At 34.1% G+C, this 17,771-nt stretch overlaps 1 protein-coding gene across 1 annotated transcript in view; it reads left to right on the top strand.

Annotated features, from left to right (window-relative positions):
* EFL1 (elongation factor like GTPase 1) overlaps positions 1 to 15,293 on the top strand; it is a 208,710-nt gene extending 193,417 nt beyond the window's left edge. Inside the window, exon 20 of the mRNA XM_051981171.1 lies at positions 14,279 to 15,293. Within this exon, the coding sequence (XP_051837131.1) occupies positions 14,279 to 14,467 (189 nt within the window). The 3' untranslated portion in view covers positions 14,468 to 15,293. The remainder of the gene's footprint in view (positions 1 to 14,278) is intronic.
* Positions 15,294 to 17,771: the final 2,478 nt, after the last annotated feature.

Raw genomic sequence — 17,771 nt, 5'->3', positions numbered from 1 at the left:
TCTGGAAAGTTTTGCAGAAGATAGGGGAATTGAGGGAATTCATATCAAAGGATGTCAATCTTCTTAGTGAAAGACAGAAGTGGAAAGAAGATGGGTTTGTGAAGTGAGAAAGAAGGGAGCCTTAAATAAACACTTGGATTAATTTTGTTGGGGGATGAGATAGGATCAACAGGGATAATGGAGGTGGGTGTGTTAAAAGGACCTGTAAAAAGTAAGGTCAAAGAAAATAAGCTCTCCAATTGCAGACAATGTCATTCTGGAAGTTGGACTCTTAATAAAAAATCTTTTAGAAGAAAAAAATTTTTTTAAATCATTCTTTGAAACTTTTCCCATCTTTCTGTGGTCCCTTTCCCATCTGTAAACATGCTATTTTCAAAAGCTTCAAAATCTTTAGAAAACTTGAAGCAGTAAATGATCCCATTGAGCTTTAGAAATAACAGTTTCTGCTATCTCACTTCAAACATTTTAAAAATATTTTATTATTTGTGTCCTATCATGCTGTTATTTACAATCAAGAGCTTTTGAGAGGAAGTACTTCAAAAAAATCCAGAAATTAAAATTATGTACATTTTCCATGTGGAAACCATTAGAAACAGCGATGTCATGGAATTCCTTTCTATGTAGTATCTACATATGGAGAAGAAGGGACAGGAGTTGATAATAGACTAGATACTAAGTATGTTTTAACAGTGTCAATTTAACAGTGTCTAAATTGGGGAAATAATGTGCAAAAGAAAAGATAAAAAGTTAAGTTATATAACAAAAAAATAGAAATTAACAAAGATGGCACCAGAATAAAAATGGGTTAGGGAAGGCTTTTAACAAAAGATGGGATTTTAGTTGTGATCTAAAGAAAATGAATGAGGTTAGTAGTTGGAGCAGCGGAGGGAAAGCATTCCAGGCATGGGAGACAGCTAAAGAACATTTTTCACAGAGCTGAAATCAAATTATTATTTGTGGAACAATCAGGAAATCAGTGTCACTAGATGGAATAGTACCTTTTGAAGGAATAAGATGTAAGACTGGGTTAGGTTATAAAAAACCTCTGAATGTCAAACAGAGCATTTTGTATTTATCCTGGAAGCAATAGGAAACCAGTAGAATTTATTGAATAGAGGAGTGACAAGATCAGCATTGTGGTTTAGGACAATCAGTTTAATAGTTGAATAAAGGATGGATTAGGATAAGAAGAAACGTGAGGCAGGCAGATCCACCACTAAGTCATTGCATTAACTGAGATGATGAGGACCTATACCAGAGTGTTGGCAATGTTGGAGAACAGAAGGGGTATATTTGAGAGATGTTTCAAAGGTGAAATTGGCAACAGATTGGATGGGGGGTGGGGGTAGGGGGAAATGAGATGCAGTAAGTAGTCCAGGATAACTCCTGTGCTGCAAGCCTGAGGGATTGGGAGGATGGTGTTGCCGTCGACAGTAGGAGGATGAGGGGAGAATAAGTTCTGTTTTGTATATCTTTTAGATGTCTAGTGGACTTCCAGTTCAAGCTGTAAGAAAGGCAGAGGTGTAAGACCAGGAGCAAATATTTGAAAATCATCAGCATAGAGATGGTAACTAAAATCCAAGGGAGCTGATGAGATAATATAGAGGGAGAAGAGAAGAAGACCCAAGATTGAGGGGTCCTGAGGGATATTTATGGTCAGTGGGTGTGATCTGGAAGAGAAGACAGAGATGGAAGTAGGAGAACTAGGAGAGAACAGTGTCCAAAAATCTAGAGTGTAGAATATCAAAGGGTAAATAGTGGGTAAATAGTGATTCAGTGTCAAAGGCTTCAGAGAGGTCAAGAAGGAGGAGGACTGATTAAAAAACCATTGGATTTGGCAACTAAGAGATCAATGGTAACTTTGGAGAGAGCAATTTTTGTGGAATAATAAGGTAGAAAGCCCTATTAGAAGAAGCTAAGAATAAGGGAGACACTTATTGTAGAAAAATTTCTAAAGAGTTTAGCTACAAAGGACAGAAGAGACATAGGATGATAGTTAACCAGGATGGAAGGATTAAGTGAGGTTTTGTTTGTTTGTTTCCCCCTAGGATGAGGGAGACATGGACATGTGTTTAGGTTATAGACAAGTAGAGACTGAAAATAAATGAAAGGGGCAAATTTTGGGGAAGAAATGGGATGGAAGAGACCATTTGAACAACTAAAGGGATTGGCTTTGGTGAAGGGTAAAGCCTCTTCATTATGTTAAACAAGGGTTAAAGGAGGAGATAGTGGCAGAAAGCATCTGAGTGATAAAAGATAAAGAAGAGGGGAAAAGAGGTAGCTCATAGCAAGTGGCAAATTTTTGTTTTTATAGAATGTGAGGCAGTTTTCAACTGAGAGAATGGGGGAAGGAGAGAAGAGAGATGAAAAGGTTTGAAAGAACTCTGTGAAGAGTGGAATAGTGAGGTAGAATTGTCAAGTAATAAGAGAATATAGTAGAATTTGCTTAGTTTCAGAAAGGGCCCATGAAAGGGTCTATAACAAAAATTTGTAGTAAACTCCAAAAGAATAGTTGCATGATTTTCTCCTTCTTCCTTCAACATTATATATCTAGAAGTGAAGGCAGAATCCAGACTTAAGCTTGGCTGAACATAATTGATAATATTGACAAGGGGGATAGTGATTCCAAAGTGAAGGACAATATAGAATTGAGTGGCTAGAGATTGAGGGAGAGTTACAATGTAGTTTGAGGTCAGGAGTTGGAGAGGAGAGAAAAACTGTGTTCCAAGTACCAAACTCACTGAAGAAGGAAGGGGACTGACCTCAGGAAGGGGGGGTCTACAGATAACAGATACCAGGATTTTGATTGGGCAGTATATATAAATATCCTGATCTTCAAAGGAAGAGAGGTAACTCAATGATGGAAGTAGAGGGAGAACTCACAAGTGACACCATGGGAAGCAAGGAAGTCCCCTGTCTCAGCCAGTGGGAGAATAACTAAAAGTACAACCAGTACTGGAAAGAGTGGCCAGAATAACTATCATCAATGAGCACTCAGATTTCAATAAAAATTAATAGATGGAAGGGAGTAGAAGAGCAAAAGAGATAACATGAAGAGAAGTTTATTGCCTATGTAACAGGCATTTCAAAGGGCAAGCTGGGGTTAGGAAGAAACTTTGTGGGGGTAGTAATGTTAACAAAGATGGAAATGAGGAATCAGGTGGTAGAAGTTGGGGAACTGGAGTTTGGATGATAATATCAGATAACTAAAATTGCATTAAAATTGAGGAGTAAAATCTAACCTATTGCAGTAGGAAAGTGAAAGACCGAGAAGAAAAAGTACTGTACATTCTCAGGACTGCTGTGGCATTTGTGTGCTGGTCTGCCCCAGGATCTGCCAACAGGGTTAACTGTCCCAATGCTTGGTTAAGTTTACTGTGGCAGTGAGAATGAGACTCATGGAGACTTTTTTCCTTACACTTTATTTGAAAAAATGTAAACCCCAAATAGTTTTGCTGTTCTGTCTAGACTCAAAGCTAGAACTAATGTCTCTTTTCCACCTTCATTCATTAGGCTTGTCATTTTTGCAATCATTTGACAAAATTTATTAGGAGAATGGATACACATAAGCCAACATTTCTGCCTTCCAGAGCTTTTATCTTATCAAGGAAAAAACAAGGACACAACAAATAGTATTAGGTAGCACATGAGTGCTGTGAAAGGAAGTTAAAGTGCTTTGAGGCTCCAGTTGGCAGAGGTTTGAAGTGATTAGTGATTCAGAGGAGGTAGGGACAGCCATCGGGTTGGGGTCCTAATGGGAGGGGGCATCCATACTCTGACTAGGATTTTGATTAGCAGAGATGTTGGGCAAGGTCTTTTTGAACAGAGAAACACTAAGCAAAAGTGTAAGGTTAGGATAGCCTAGAATGTGCTCAAGTATGTGGCCAAAATTTGAGTTCTTGTAGGGCACCCATGAATTTTCAAGCTAGATAATTCAAGATCCCCTACTACCTAGATCTAGCCTACTTTTCCAAACCTTTTCTCCCAGTATTTCCCCCTCCATGTACCCTAAACTAATCTAGACTATTTACCATCTTCTTCTATACTTTCCCTGGTTGACACTTTCCTTCATAGAGGCCCAGAACCTCTTATACCAAAGAGTTGTCCCTTGACCCCATAAGACAAAGAGCTAGTTCTGTCCCTATGAGCCAGCAGGAGTCTTTTAGAAATTTTAGATCAAGAAAGTGGCATGGTTTTTCCCTGAGAAAAATTTATAATCTGCCATTTATATGGATCTTGTAAAAAGTCTAAAATTTGCAAACTTTTCAAGCCAACATGAGCTGATAATCTTTATTAAATCTTTATGAAACTGTGGGACAATATTAAACAGATAATATTACTAAACAATAATTATGATAAGTGTGCATTCTTGTTTTTAGATAATAGGTAGCATTTATATATATTGACTCATTTGATCTTCCCACGATTCTGTGAGGAAAATGCTACTAATTATTTTCATTTTATAGTTAAGGCCCTGAAACACAGAGTCCAGGATCACAAAGCTGTTGTCTGAGGCCAATTTGAACTCAAGTGATTTTGGAAAGAAGAAAAGAGGAAAAGAGAGAAAATCTTGATTAAGCCACTAAACCATTGTTGCATTCAGATCATAATATGAAAAATAAATTATTTTGAATCAACCATTATAGATTTTAGTTTTTCCACTGATAACTATTTGAGGAAAAAATGAATGGGAATAAAATTAATTTTTGATTTGGATTTTGCATAACATTTTAATTTTTAAACATCAAGTTGTTAACACTATTTCCACACTCCATATGCTCCTTGGGGACAAGGACTGTTTATTGCATGCCATGTACAAAACTTTCCTATAGAAGTTTTTCAATAAATGTTTGTTTTTGCTTTAGTTTTCTTAGAATTAAAATCTTTGAAATGTTTTAAAGTCAGTATAACTTGTCAATACAATTAGGCTAATCTGCTCAGCTAACTCGTTCTTTTCTGTTAGTTTTTAAGGTTCATGTGAGTAAGAACCTTTTCTTAGTCGTGTATTTCCCTAAGCACCTAGCACACAATGCTTTAAACATAGGAGTTCGATAATTCTTGTTGAATCATTGAGCAGTTATGATCTTCCTCCACCCTAGCAAGTTGTGCCAAAATTCCAAAGACAGATCTTCATTCATTCCTTGCCCCTTCAACAAAGCCTTCCCAAACCACATGAAGTTCTTCTGGCCCAAAGTTGATTTTAGGCTAGCTGTTTTTCCCCCTCGCCCTTTTTTGGTCAAAATAAGTTATAGAATGGAATATTAGCTAAAAGTGGTTGCAAATTCCTGATCTGTATTTTTAGGTTACACGTCTGCCCCCTTGTTAGTAGGATTATATGGCTAGAATAAAGATTGAGACATTATCTGGTCCATTTCCAGGCAGCACTGTTTCTAAACCAGTTGTGGGGAAAACAATTTTTTTCTATGAAAGGCCAATGGCCCACAAAAAAAATAAAAATTTTTTTTTGCTTAGCAAAATATAAATTACTTGACTCACCTACTTGAAAAAATAAAGGCAGATATTTTGACTATGCTTATGATACAGAAGTTCTTTTTAATTCATTATGTGGCATAGGTAGAAAGGAGAAAAACAATTAAATAGTAATTGGAAAAAATACAAATTTAATTTTTAAAGATAATTTTTTTTAATTCTCAAAGGCTCTTAATACATTATGAGCTGAAATATAAATTTTCACTTAGAAAGCTTAGTTATTTGTATTTGTACATAGTTCAATTTTATGAAAAAAAAACAGGGTGTTTTTTTTTTTTAATAAGGGTAAAGAACCTAAACTTCATAAAGATATAAAGATATGCTAATTTCTACATTGTCTCCACATGAGGGGAGAATTAAGAATGAGATTACAAGAATTATGGGAAGAGATTGAAAGGAGATGGAAGACAAATAAGAAGGAAAGAGAAATAAGATAGAGGGGAAAAAAAGGAGAAAAAAAATCAACATGGAACATAGATGAATGGAGAGACACCAATGAAAGTAATGACCACAAGCCATTTTGTCACTCCTTCCTTTTCATTTAGTGTTAAAATAAGTCATTTAATTTAACTTGTTAAGTTAAGGGTCTTTGTTAGGTGCTGAATGAGACACACAGTTTAGATGATGGTAATAATGATTTGTATTTATATAATACTTGATGGTTTGCAAAAGGCTTTCCTCACAACAGCTCTGCAATTTATCTTTCTATTTTCTAATTAGGGAACATGACACATACACTAATAACTATGCTGTACAATGATACATAAATGAGTGAGAGAGCTATAAGTTCTTTATAAAATTAGAAAGGTCATTACTAACTGTTGGACTCAGTTAAGTCTTCTTGAATCAGGTGGGGTTTAAATTGGATTCTAAATCAAAGAATTTTGAATTCAGCAAAATGAGAAGGCATTCCAGATATGGGGGAAAGTGTCAACCAGGGAAAGTATAGAAGAAGATGGTAAATAGTCTAAATTAGCATGGAGTATAGTCTAGATTAGCATAGAGTATGTGGAAGGGGAAATACTAGGAGATAAGGTTGGAAAAGAAGGCTAGGCCTAGGTAGTAGGGGATCTTGAATTTAAAGAGGCTAAGAAATGGGGAGAAAAAAACATTTCAAGGAGAATGATTTAACCAGTCAAGGGAATAGGGAACAATAGAAATGTTTTAAATAAAATGAAATAACCATGTCTGTATGTAAGAATTATATCTGGCAGAAGTTCAGAGGAATATGTAGAAGTGGGAACATTGGTTAAAGGCTCCTTAAATAATTCAGGCAGTTGGTAATAGGGTGAGATTTCTGAAAGTAGTAACAGTAGAAGTAGAGAGAAATAGCAACAAGTAATGGGGTGAGATTAACAATACTTGGTAATGGATTAGATTTGAGAGATGAGAGAAAGGGAAATTCAAAGACCCAAGTTTGAATTTGAGGGCCTAGGAGATTAGTGATGTCACAAACAGAAATAGACTCAGAACGATAAGGTTTTCCATAAAAAGAATAACCTTGGCTTGGCCAGGTCTAGGTAGAGAGTTGTAGGTATGGGTCTAGAACTCAGAAAAAAGGTCAGTTCTAGAGGGAAGAGTTTTTGAAATCATCTCAATAGAAGTAACAACAGTTAAAATCATAGGTGTGAATGACATTGCTAAAGGAAAGAGTATAAGAGAGTGCTTGGGGCCTACTTTAAATGGTGAGCAGCAAGGGAAAAAAAGATATAAGGGATAGAGAATGAGGAAAATAGGAATACCATGTTTAGTAAATCATGAAGGGAAAAATATCCAGAAGGGAACAGAGTTTAATCTTGCATAGAAATCAAAGATAAAAGATTAAAAGGGGGGTGGGGAGGTATTAGATTTAGTGGTTAGGAACTCATAACTTTTTGTGGGAGCATTTTTAGTAGTGTGGCAGAAAAAGAAACCAAACTTTGGGTCAAGGCAGTGTTGTTATTATTTTCTATTGAAATTTTCATTAGACTTTTAATTACTTTTCACAGGTTTTTTTACTGAGTCCTTGAATTTTAAAACTACATCTGAATGTCAATTAGCCTATCAGGATGAAATTGTTCTTTGGATTATAGCCAAAGCAGTGTCACCTCTTCTTGTCAGTTTCTCCACCATTGTTCTAAGTTAATATAAACCAAAAATCTAATCTCTTTGACATCAAGGTTAAATTTGAATTTTTGAAACAACTTGGAAACATTTTTAGTTGATTCTATCTAAAAGACAGCTCAGGTGTGACAATATACAAAACAGTGAGTAGTACATAAATTATTCACATTTTATTTTAGACTGAAGTGTAATCCAGCCAGCCAGTGCAGTGATTACATACACATACACATACTTAACGGGAGACATTCACACATTCACCCCCTCTTTCTGTGTCTGACAGTTTAAAAACTGTTCATTTCTATAACTATTCATGTCCTAAATTACATATACTTTTAGGATCATAGGATTTAGCCCTGACAGGCAGTTTAAGAGACCATCTAGTCCAACTCTTTCATTTTTCAAGAGAAACTGAGACCTATGCAAAGAGAAGTAGTCACACTAAATCATACAGGAGAAGAGCCAACATTTAAATTCAAGTCCTCTGACTCAAAAGCCATTGTTCCTTCTGCTACTCCATACTATATACTGGTTCATATATAAGATAATAAGATTTTTATAGTTTTAGTCTTAGCTGTGTGTGCGTTTATTTTAAAAGAATCATAATTTTAAATTCATTTGTAGTTGCTTTATAAATTGTATAAAATCATACAGTTTTGAGATACCCACAAAATTAATTTAATTTGACCAGCACCACACAGGTTCTCAGCAAAATTTATTTTTAAAGCTTTCCAATCAGATGACTCTTAATGTAATTCCAAGAGATCTCGAGGGAAACTGATTTCATTTCCCTCTCTGATGAGGTCCAACATTTAATGCTTCTTACTGCCAAAACTTAAGGCAGCTCAATTGAGCAAGTTGTTTTTCTTTTGTATTAGTATTGCTTCCATTCAACAAATTATTATTAAAAGCCTGTTATATATGAGCCACTATGCTTGATGCTGGCTGTACCAAGACAAAATAAACATTGCCCTCCTAGACTTACTTTTTTTTCTTGGGGGAACAGAGTATATCCACAGATGGGTAAATAAATATAAAGTGATTTCAAAAGATGTTTTAACAGCTAGGAGAATCAAAGGCTTCTCCAAGATAATAGTCTTGACCTAAGCCTTGAAAGAGACTAGAGATTCCAAGAGGCAGAGCTTAGAACTAGAGAGTACACACCAGTCTGTGCCAAAGCATAGAGGCAGAAGATGGATCGATATGTTTGGGACACAGATCCACCAGGCCATTTTGCCAGGAACATAGAGTACATGAAAGGAATGGCAAGGAAAAAGTCTGGAAAGGTAGAACAGATCCAGATTAAGCCCTTAAATACTAAACAGGAGTTTGTATTCTCTTCAAGAAGCAATCACTGAGTTTCTTGAGCAGTGGCCTAATGTGATTAACTTGTGCTTTCAAGATTATTCTGGCAAACAAATGAAGAGATGATTTGGAGAGAGACTGTGGAAGCAGGGAAACTAAGCAGTCAATCAGTAAAACATAGTATCTGCCAGGCTCTTGGATAGACCATTTAAAAAGACTGTGGTGGTAGTATAAGAATGTCAAGACATTGGGATCTGAACTAGGGAAGTGACCATGTGAATGGAGAGATGATGATAGGTGAGAAAAAAATAACATTTTATTTAAAAGCCTGTAATAGACAGCATGTTTTATAGCAGTAGTTCTCAAACTTTTGTTCTTAGTATCTTCATGTTGTTAAAAAACTATAGAGGATCTGTTCAAAGAGTTTTTGTTCACATGGGTTATATTTATAGCTATTTACTCTATTAGAAATTAAAAAATAATTTTGAATTTGTAGACCCTCTGAAAGAGTTTCAGAGACCTCAACAATTCTTTGGACTACACTTTGAGGACCACTGTTTTATAGTGTGAGGAGGAATGCAAAGGTATAACTTATAATCCCTCTCTTCAGGATGTTAAAATTAAATGAAGATTGATCTTTATAAATGAACAATCAATAGTTTAGCTCAATTTGAAAAAAAAATAAAGACAAAGCCTCTATTCTACTGAAGAAGTAAAGCCACAGTCATTCTAAAATCTAAAAAGGGAGATATTTTTAAGAATTAGCTTTACGATACTTTATGCCATTATCATCATTTTTAGGAAAAAGAAGACATTGAGCTCTGTTCTTTGACAACATTAAAACTAAGTAGATTTTAGATTTTTTTTGGTTTGTTATTAATGAGTTCTGCATTATAAGGTTTTCCCCTAGAATTACAGGTTGGAATATCAGTTTAGTCATCTCCCCATAAGGACAAAATTAAATTTTATTAAAAGTCAAAGAAATTTAGATTTTAGATAATCCAAAGAACTTTATAAGAATTGAAAATATAACCAATAGTTTGGGAAATGGGGGTGGGGAGTCTGTTCTCATTAATATCAAATACGATTTTATATTTTTACTTCCAATATTATTCCCGTAATGATCACTTTCATTGGATCATAATATAGAGAGATAGAAGTAACTTTACTCTAGTCCAATTTCTCCCCCAAATTCCCAGCCCTAGTTTTTGAGATTAGACAACTGAGGCTTTGGGAAATGACTTGTGTGGAGATTAAACAAGTATTACTGCTTGATAGGGCTAGATGTTTCTCATGTCACAATTAATTTTTTTTTTATTTTATTTATATTTATTTATATCTTTAGAGAATTTGGGCTGTGGAAGGAAAAAGGAGCTTTAGTAAATGTTAAAGATTCCTTTTAGTCAGTGAAGTGAGTTAATGATACTTAGGGTTGCCAATTTTAATTTTAATTTGGAAAGATGAAATCACAAGTCCAAACCAAATGGGGGAAAACAATAAAGATATTAATATACACATATCCCAAAGGAATTTAATCTTATTGTTGAGATTTTAAGGTCCTTTGCAAAATAATGGGGATGATAATCTATGGGTAGATTGATTGTCTGATATCCCTCAAGTCACATTTTGGCATGGGTTTCGGGTCAGACTTGCATCTTTAATATTCATTATAGAAACAAATTCTAACATTGTAAAGTCTATTAAAGAATTGCCACTTATCTTTAGGGATTTGTCTTTCACCACAGTCACTGGGTTTTGAAAGTGGTTGGGCACTGAAACATTTATATGTAATCTAAATATTGATTATGTTCTCAACTTACTTGGGGCATTTGGGCTAATTTATTGGCTTATTAAAAATATGTCACCACCGGCTGATTAAACATCACTTTATATTTACATTTGATTTGTGTTTTTAAAGTGGGAGTCTGAAAGAAATAGCTTAACCATTATTCTTTCTTGATGTTCCACCAGTTTTTTATTATTACATTTATGCTTAGTAGAAATCTAGCCAGAGTGATTTTTTTAAAAAGCTAAAAAATCAACTTTATTAAATACAGCAAGGAAAAAACATCATTAAAGATTTCTCTCACAAGAAGATTGTTTTATATTTTAGTTAAGACATTTGATTCATTCCTAGGCATAATCAAACACAATCACCTGCCTTTCCAGAATGTTTAAATAACTCTCAGCCTAATGATAGGGAAACTCAATTTTAAACTATCACACTCTAAATGATTTTTATATCAGTTAACAGACAGTTAGATTTATTAATCTTTGAAATGTTGATCACTGTTTATAGATATTGGCAAGTAGTACCTGTTGGAATACAGAATAGGTATTCTTCCAGAAAGTATTTCTATAAACTAAATATCTCTATATCCTATTTATCCTATTTATCCATTGATTTCAATGATTAAAATCAATGGTATTTTCATGAAAAAAAGGGTGAATGTGAATTGTGGTCCCAAGATATGTTATTTAATGATTGCATTAAACTTGGTACATGGCACATCATAAAGACCTGAGTTCAAATTCTGGCTCTTTCACTGGGTAATGGTAAAAAAGGGAATAGACAGACAGTTTACTTATTTTTGAAGTTCAAGCTATTAAGATTTTATCACATACATTAGAACCTGAAAATTCATAATGAGTTCATGAAAGGCATAGAACTAGATTTCCAAGGTATTTTCCAGTTTTAAATCTATGATCCTGTGATCCTCTAGAAATGATATCTAGAGCATATCTCAAAATAGCCAAATATCTGTTTCTGTTAATGAACATTGTGTTTTTAAGGCCTCTTGAAAAGCCTGTTCAGTAGTTTGGAATAAGAGGAAGTCTGCTTATTGTTCATTTGTTTGACCATTGTTCAGCCAACACTTTTTAAGGACTATGTTGTAAGTAATGTGTCCAGTGCTGCAAAGAATACCAAAGTCAATGTCCTTATGATGAGTCACAACTCACTATAATAAAAGAAGACATCTTTTTCCATGTTTAATCCTTTAAAAAAAAAAAAAAGATAGTGTTTCTCAGCATGTTTGTGTGCCTCTAGACCATGTCCTTTGAGATTCTGCTTTTAATTGCTATTTTTATCTTCCCCAAATGGGTTATGCAGAGACCAGTTACACAGAAACTTCTTACTGGGGTAGATTATTTATATTTTTTTGCTATTTACTAACAGCTTTGATTTTTGTGGGAAACCTGAAATCTAGTTGCAGATTATATGTAAGGCATTTACTGTTTTTGGATCTCAACTTTCTTATGTACAGATTGAACAGATTAAAGTGAGTTACTGCTTCAGATAATGATGTATGAAACAACTCTAAAGGCTTACCTTCAAAAAAATAGATGACTTTTCCTTTTCCTATTATTAGACCCAGACTATGAAAGATCAGAGTTAAATTTAGACATTGTGACTCTGAGAAGGCAAAATTAAGGACATCTTTAAAATTCAGGTAGGTTTTAGGAAGCTTAGGGGATATATGAAGAAGTGTCCAAAGTATAGTATTCTCACTAGTGCATTGTTGGTGAAGTTGTGAAATGATCCAACCATACTGGGGAACAATTTGGAACTATGCTCAACTGTGCATACCCTTTGATCCAGTGGTATCTCTACTGAGCCTGTATCTCAAAGAGATCTTGAAAAAGGAAAAAGGACTCACATGCGCAAAAATGTTGCAGTCCTTTTTGTAGTAGCAAGAAACTGGAAATTGAGGGGATACCCAGCATTTGGGGAATGGCTGAATACATTATGGAATATTATTGTTCTATAAGAAATAATGAGCAGGCTGATTACAGAAAAGTCTGGAAAGACTTAAAGTGACACTGAGTGAAGTGAACAGAACCAGGAGAACATTGTACGTAGTTTCTTCTCAACATTGTGGTGTTCCAAGGCAATTCCAATAAATTTGGGATGGGAAATGTCACCTACATCCATAGAAAGAACTATGGAGATTGAATGTGCATGGAAGCATAGTATTTTCATCTTTTTGTTTATTTTTCTTTCTTGTGGTTTTTCTCTCCTTATGGTCTGATTTTTCTTGAACAACATGACAAATATAGAAATAGGTTTAAAAGTACCATTAACCTATTTTAGATTATTTGCTGTCTTGGGGAGGGAGAAGTAAGGGAAGGTAAGAAAAAAATTTAGAATACAAAGTCTTATAAAAATGAATGCTGAAAACTATCTTCACATATACTTGGAAAAATAAAATACTATAGCAAAGTATAGTGTTCACAAGATGAGTTACTTTAAGAAGAGTCAAAAAAAATTATATGTCCTAATAATGTGAAATAGAAGTGTCAGTTTCTTAAATATTTATGTGAATTTCAGCCTTCTAGCAATATTCTGTTCTATCAATAGTAGTAACTTCTGTAAAAACAGACATTTGTCACCAAAGCTAGAAATTTTCAATTTAGTTTAAAAAATGAATTTTGGGCACAGATTATTTAGAAAAGTCTTTTGGTCTTCTTGCATTCCTTGTCCCCCTCGAAATAATTCTCAAAAGGTTTTATGGCAGCAGCTTAATGGGCTGCTTTTAAAAAGTCACAAAACCATTCTGACAAGGTCCACTACAAATTATGCTTTGTAACTTCGATTCTTTGTTGCAATGAAATTCTTTTCTCTATCCCTTCTTTGCTTTCTATCTTATTCCCTACAATGACCTCTCTTCACCTCAAGACCTGCTTCCATTCCCTGTTTTACCTCCCACTTTGTTGATTGAGGCCATTTACCATCAGCATCTTGAGCTCTCTCTGCTTTCACACCTCAAAACAGACTTCTCTGTGTTGTCTCATCTATTTCCCTTTGATCTTCAAGAATAAGATGATCCTTTTTACTAATGCTAACTCTTTCATTTGTTGTCTTGATCCTATCTACTTCTGGCTCTTCCAAGAACTAATTCTATTCCAATCATCACATCCTCAATTTTTTCCCTATCAACTAAAAATATATTATCATTGCTGAATTTCCAAGGAAAAAGTTATAGTCATTGTGAAGCAATAAAAATGTTAACCTACTGAGACTTAGGAAAATGCCTCTGTAGGGCCAAAGGATGGACCAGTATTTTACTCTCTTTACAAGTATTAGATTGTGTGTTTTATTCTGCATCATGACAGAGGGTGCAAGTGAGAGAATGGATAGGAGAGGGAGTGTTTTTGAAAGAAATAGCATATCTTGCTACTTTATTGAATTTGCTTCTTAGGCCCATAGATCTTATTCAAATGAGTTTTTTTTTTCTTTATTCTTTTGTTGTACTCCAACTTTTGAAGCTCCCTGGTGTTTTGGGGTTTGTTTGTTTTTTTAAAGATACTATATGAATCAAGAAGCTCTGTAATGTCTGAAATAGATTAAAAACCTGATATTCTACTATTTTTTTTTTAAAAGATAATATCCAGTGATCCATTCTGGGTTCCAACAACTGAGGAAGAATATTTGCATTTTGGGGAGAAAGCTGACTCGGAGAATCAAGCAAGAAAGTACATGAATTCAGTACGAAAACGGAAAGGACTTTATGTGGAAGAAAAAATTGTGGAACATGCAGAGAAGCAAAGAACACTTGGCAAAAATAAGTAACTGCCTCCATATTCAGTTCTGTACACTGGTGGATTATTTTTTTTCTTTCTTTAATAGATTAAAAACCTCATTAAGGATTTGAAATTTTGAAATTTTTCTTTCTGCCACAGAATTTGTTCATTTTTAATAAAATTAATCCATTTTAGTATATTAAATAAGTTTATTCAAAAAGAATGTTGATAAGGTTTTTTAAAAGGTTAATTTTATTCTAAGACAAGTATGTCTTGTAGGTATCTAAAAAATGACTTATTAGTTTTCTACATTCTACCTTAAAGATTCCAATACGAATATTGAGTAGGACAAGATTTTTATACAGGGACAATAAATTATGGAGTCTGGTTTGTGTTTGTTGCTTTTTCATTTTCTAAAGAGTCATCATGGTTTTATCTTGCATCCTGAAATTTTGTATATCCCTTTAATAAATTTTGTAGAATGAAAATCTTAAGGAAAACATCTCCCACAAACTGGTGGCAACATTGCAGCAGAAATATTTTTTGGCATGTAAAAGTCAAACTATACCTGGTACATTGTGTAGAGATCATGTGCCTAGTAGAAAAGTAGCCATTTTAAACTCAAGGTATGATTCATCAAATCTCAAAGAATTACAATAGATTCACTTGACAGTTTTGTTTAAGCAAATGTTTTATTATATATGATATGCCAGTAAGTTACCTTGTCAACTGACTTTTTGAACAACCTTTGTTGATTACTGTGAGATAAATGGGAATAATAAGTCACACATATATTTTTAAAATAATGTTATTATTATGGCTTTCCTGTGTTTATTAAATTTCTTATTTCCCTAGTTTTTCAGAAAGAATCTTAACCATTGTGCATAGGCTTGCTAACTTTAAGCATAAATAATTTTTTTTAACTGAATCTCCTCAGTTACTATCTTCAGAAATTGAAATTTAAAAAAGAAAACCAGTTTGGCTGCATGTATAGAGTTGGTAGGCTTGTCTATTTTAATAATGTCTTTAAAAGTTACTTGAAGAAAAGATTACATTTTGTTCCTTTTCTTCTCAGTATTCTGACTGGATTTTGTTTCCGAGTGTTTTTAACAGTTGTCCTTGAAGGCCTTCCATGGTCATTGTTATCACTGAATGAAAACATTTGTTGTTTTCTTCCATCATGGCCTTGGTGATTTCTGGACTAGTCTACTCAGTTGAGACTATTTGGTGAAGTCCAGACCGATACTATACTGTTTCAGTGCCTTGTTTTAATAGGGTTATTATAGCAATCATTGGTTTGTTTTCCTGTTTAAGATAATTTGGGGTTATAATCATACTTAATCGTAAATCATTTAAGAACCAAATCATAGAAGTTAGGAATAATATTATTTAAAGTACTAGATGTGTAGGCACATTGTTCAAAACTATGCAACATTATTAGAACACATTGACATTATTATTATTGAACAATAGAGAATGGATGTGACTAGACCACTATATATAATCAGTGTGGGACTTCAAAGAAGAACAGGAGTAAAAAGATAAATTATAACAGATCAACAATGGAGTGCTACCCTAGTATCTTCATTATGTCAAAAGAAAGTGACAAAGGCCTACAAGCCTTTCAGTCAACCTTTGATGAACTGTTTGGAAGATATGGATAAGAGTTTTATAGAATGGACAGGCATAGATGGGTTGCTATCTGCATCTTTGGAGGAAACATGCGAATTGATGAGATTATAGAACAATATTAGTATTGCTTAAAAAAAAAAAAGAAAAGAAAGAAACACCAAAGAAACTATCTTAGTGGCTTCCCATAATGAAAGAAAATGGTTGGGTGTCTTTCTGTTTTTATATACTATTGTACTCCAGACAAAATTGATAATGAAACTTACATTTTAGTTTCTTTTGTTTTCCTTACCTTTTTTTTTTTTTTAGTATAACTCATCATAGAAGAATATTAATAGAAAACACCATCTTTGAAGAGTCAACGTTTTAGTAAGATAATCTTTAAGGCTTTTTCTAGCTCAAAGTTTAGGGTTAAGAGCTGGGAATCAATATATAGCCTTGGTGGCCCAAACCAGCCCTAGCTATGTTTCTTAAAACACTACCAGATTACATTTAGGACTATTGGATAACTCTTTGAAAATCTAAGGTATCAAGGCTTCTGTTACTTGAATGGAATAGATAGAATTAACAAATTTGGGGAAAGAAAAAGGTATTCAATTATGAAGTGGCCAAAGTTGCCCCCTTTTTAGTCAGTGTTTTATTTTAAAAGATCTACTACCTTATAGGTCCTGTCTGAGGCCCTGGGAATTTAGATAATAGAATATAAGATCTATTGGGGGAGACAGCATATACATATGTAAAGAAATACAAAGTAATTTGGAGTTAAGGAGGCAATTGTATCTGGCAAATCAGAATTTTTGTTAGGTTAATAAATATTTTTCAGTATTATAAACAAAATAACAAAGTTTCAGGTGTAGAATAGTGAAAGCCCAAAAGTTAAATCAAGTTTTAAAAATATCACAGACATCAAAAACAATAGAAACTCAAAAACACAGATACTAGAATTAAATCAGAAATTAATCAGTTCTTCCATATAGCTTTGACTACAGCAGCACGGAAAGTGTCCTCAGAAAGCTAAGTCAAGAGCTGAAGGGAGCCAGAACAAGCAGCCCACTATTAGCCATCTCAATTACTTTTGATCCTCATATGACATGAATTTGAGTCCCTTCAACCATTTTGATCTAATGCAATCCAATAAGTTTTTATTAAGTGCCTGCATTGTGTAAAAGCACTTTGTTAGGTGGCAATGATATGACAACAATAAATTCCCTGCCCTTAAGAAGTTTACATATATCATGTAAACACAAATGTGGATATATGTTATGTACATGCACAGGGTCATTTAAGGAGGTGGAAAAGAGTTAACAAGTAGGGAGATTAGAAAATCATTGATGGCAGCATGTGATTGGATTCTTCAAACACCTAGGGATTTTAACAGGAGGAGATGATGCCTCTTGGAAACATTCCAGTTTATCAACATCATTCCTGAAATGGGACAGCATGGTCTAAACGTGTTCTGATGATGTCACATCACAACAAGATGTTCACTTGTGTCTGACTCTTTGTGATCCATTTGGGATTTTCTTGACAGAGACACTGGTATAGTTTGCTATTTTCTTCTCCAACTCATTTTACAGATGAGGAAACTCAGACCTAAAGAGGTTAAATTGACTTGCCCTCAAATCCTACAAACAACCAGTAAGAAGAAGAGCTAATGTAATCATGTCTTACACATGAAGAAACAGTGGCTAGGCCCAGGATCCAGATGTGCTGGCTCCCAGTCC

Source organism: Antechinus flavipes, chromosome 2, assembly GCF_016432865.1.
Source record: "Antechinus flavipes isolate AdamAnt ecotype Samford, QLD, Australia chromosome 2, AdamAnt_v2, whole genome shotgun sequence".
NCBI lineage: Eukaryota > Metazoa > Chordata > Mammalia > Dasyuromorphia > Dasyuridae > Antechinus > Antechinus flavipes.
Note: the sequence above shows the minus strand (reverse complement) of the source record. Positions and strands in the feature narration are given on the sequence as shown.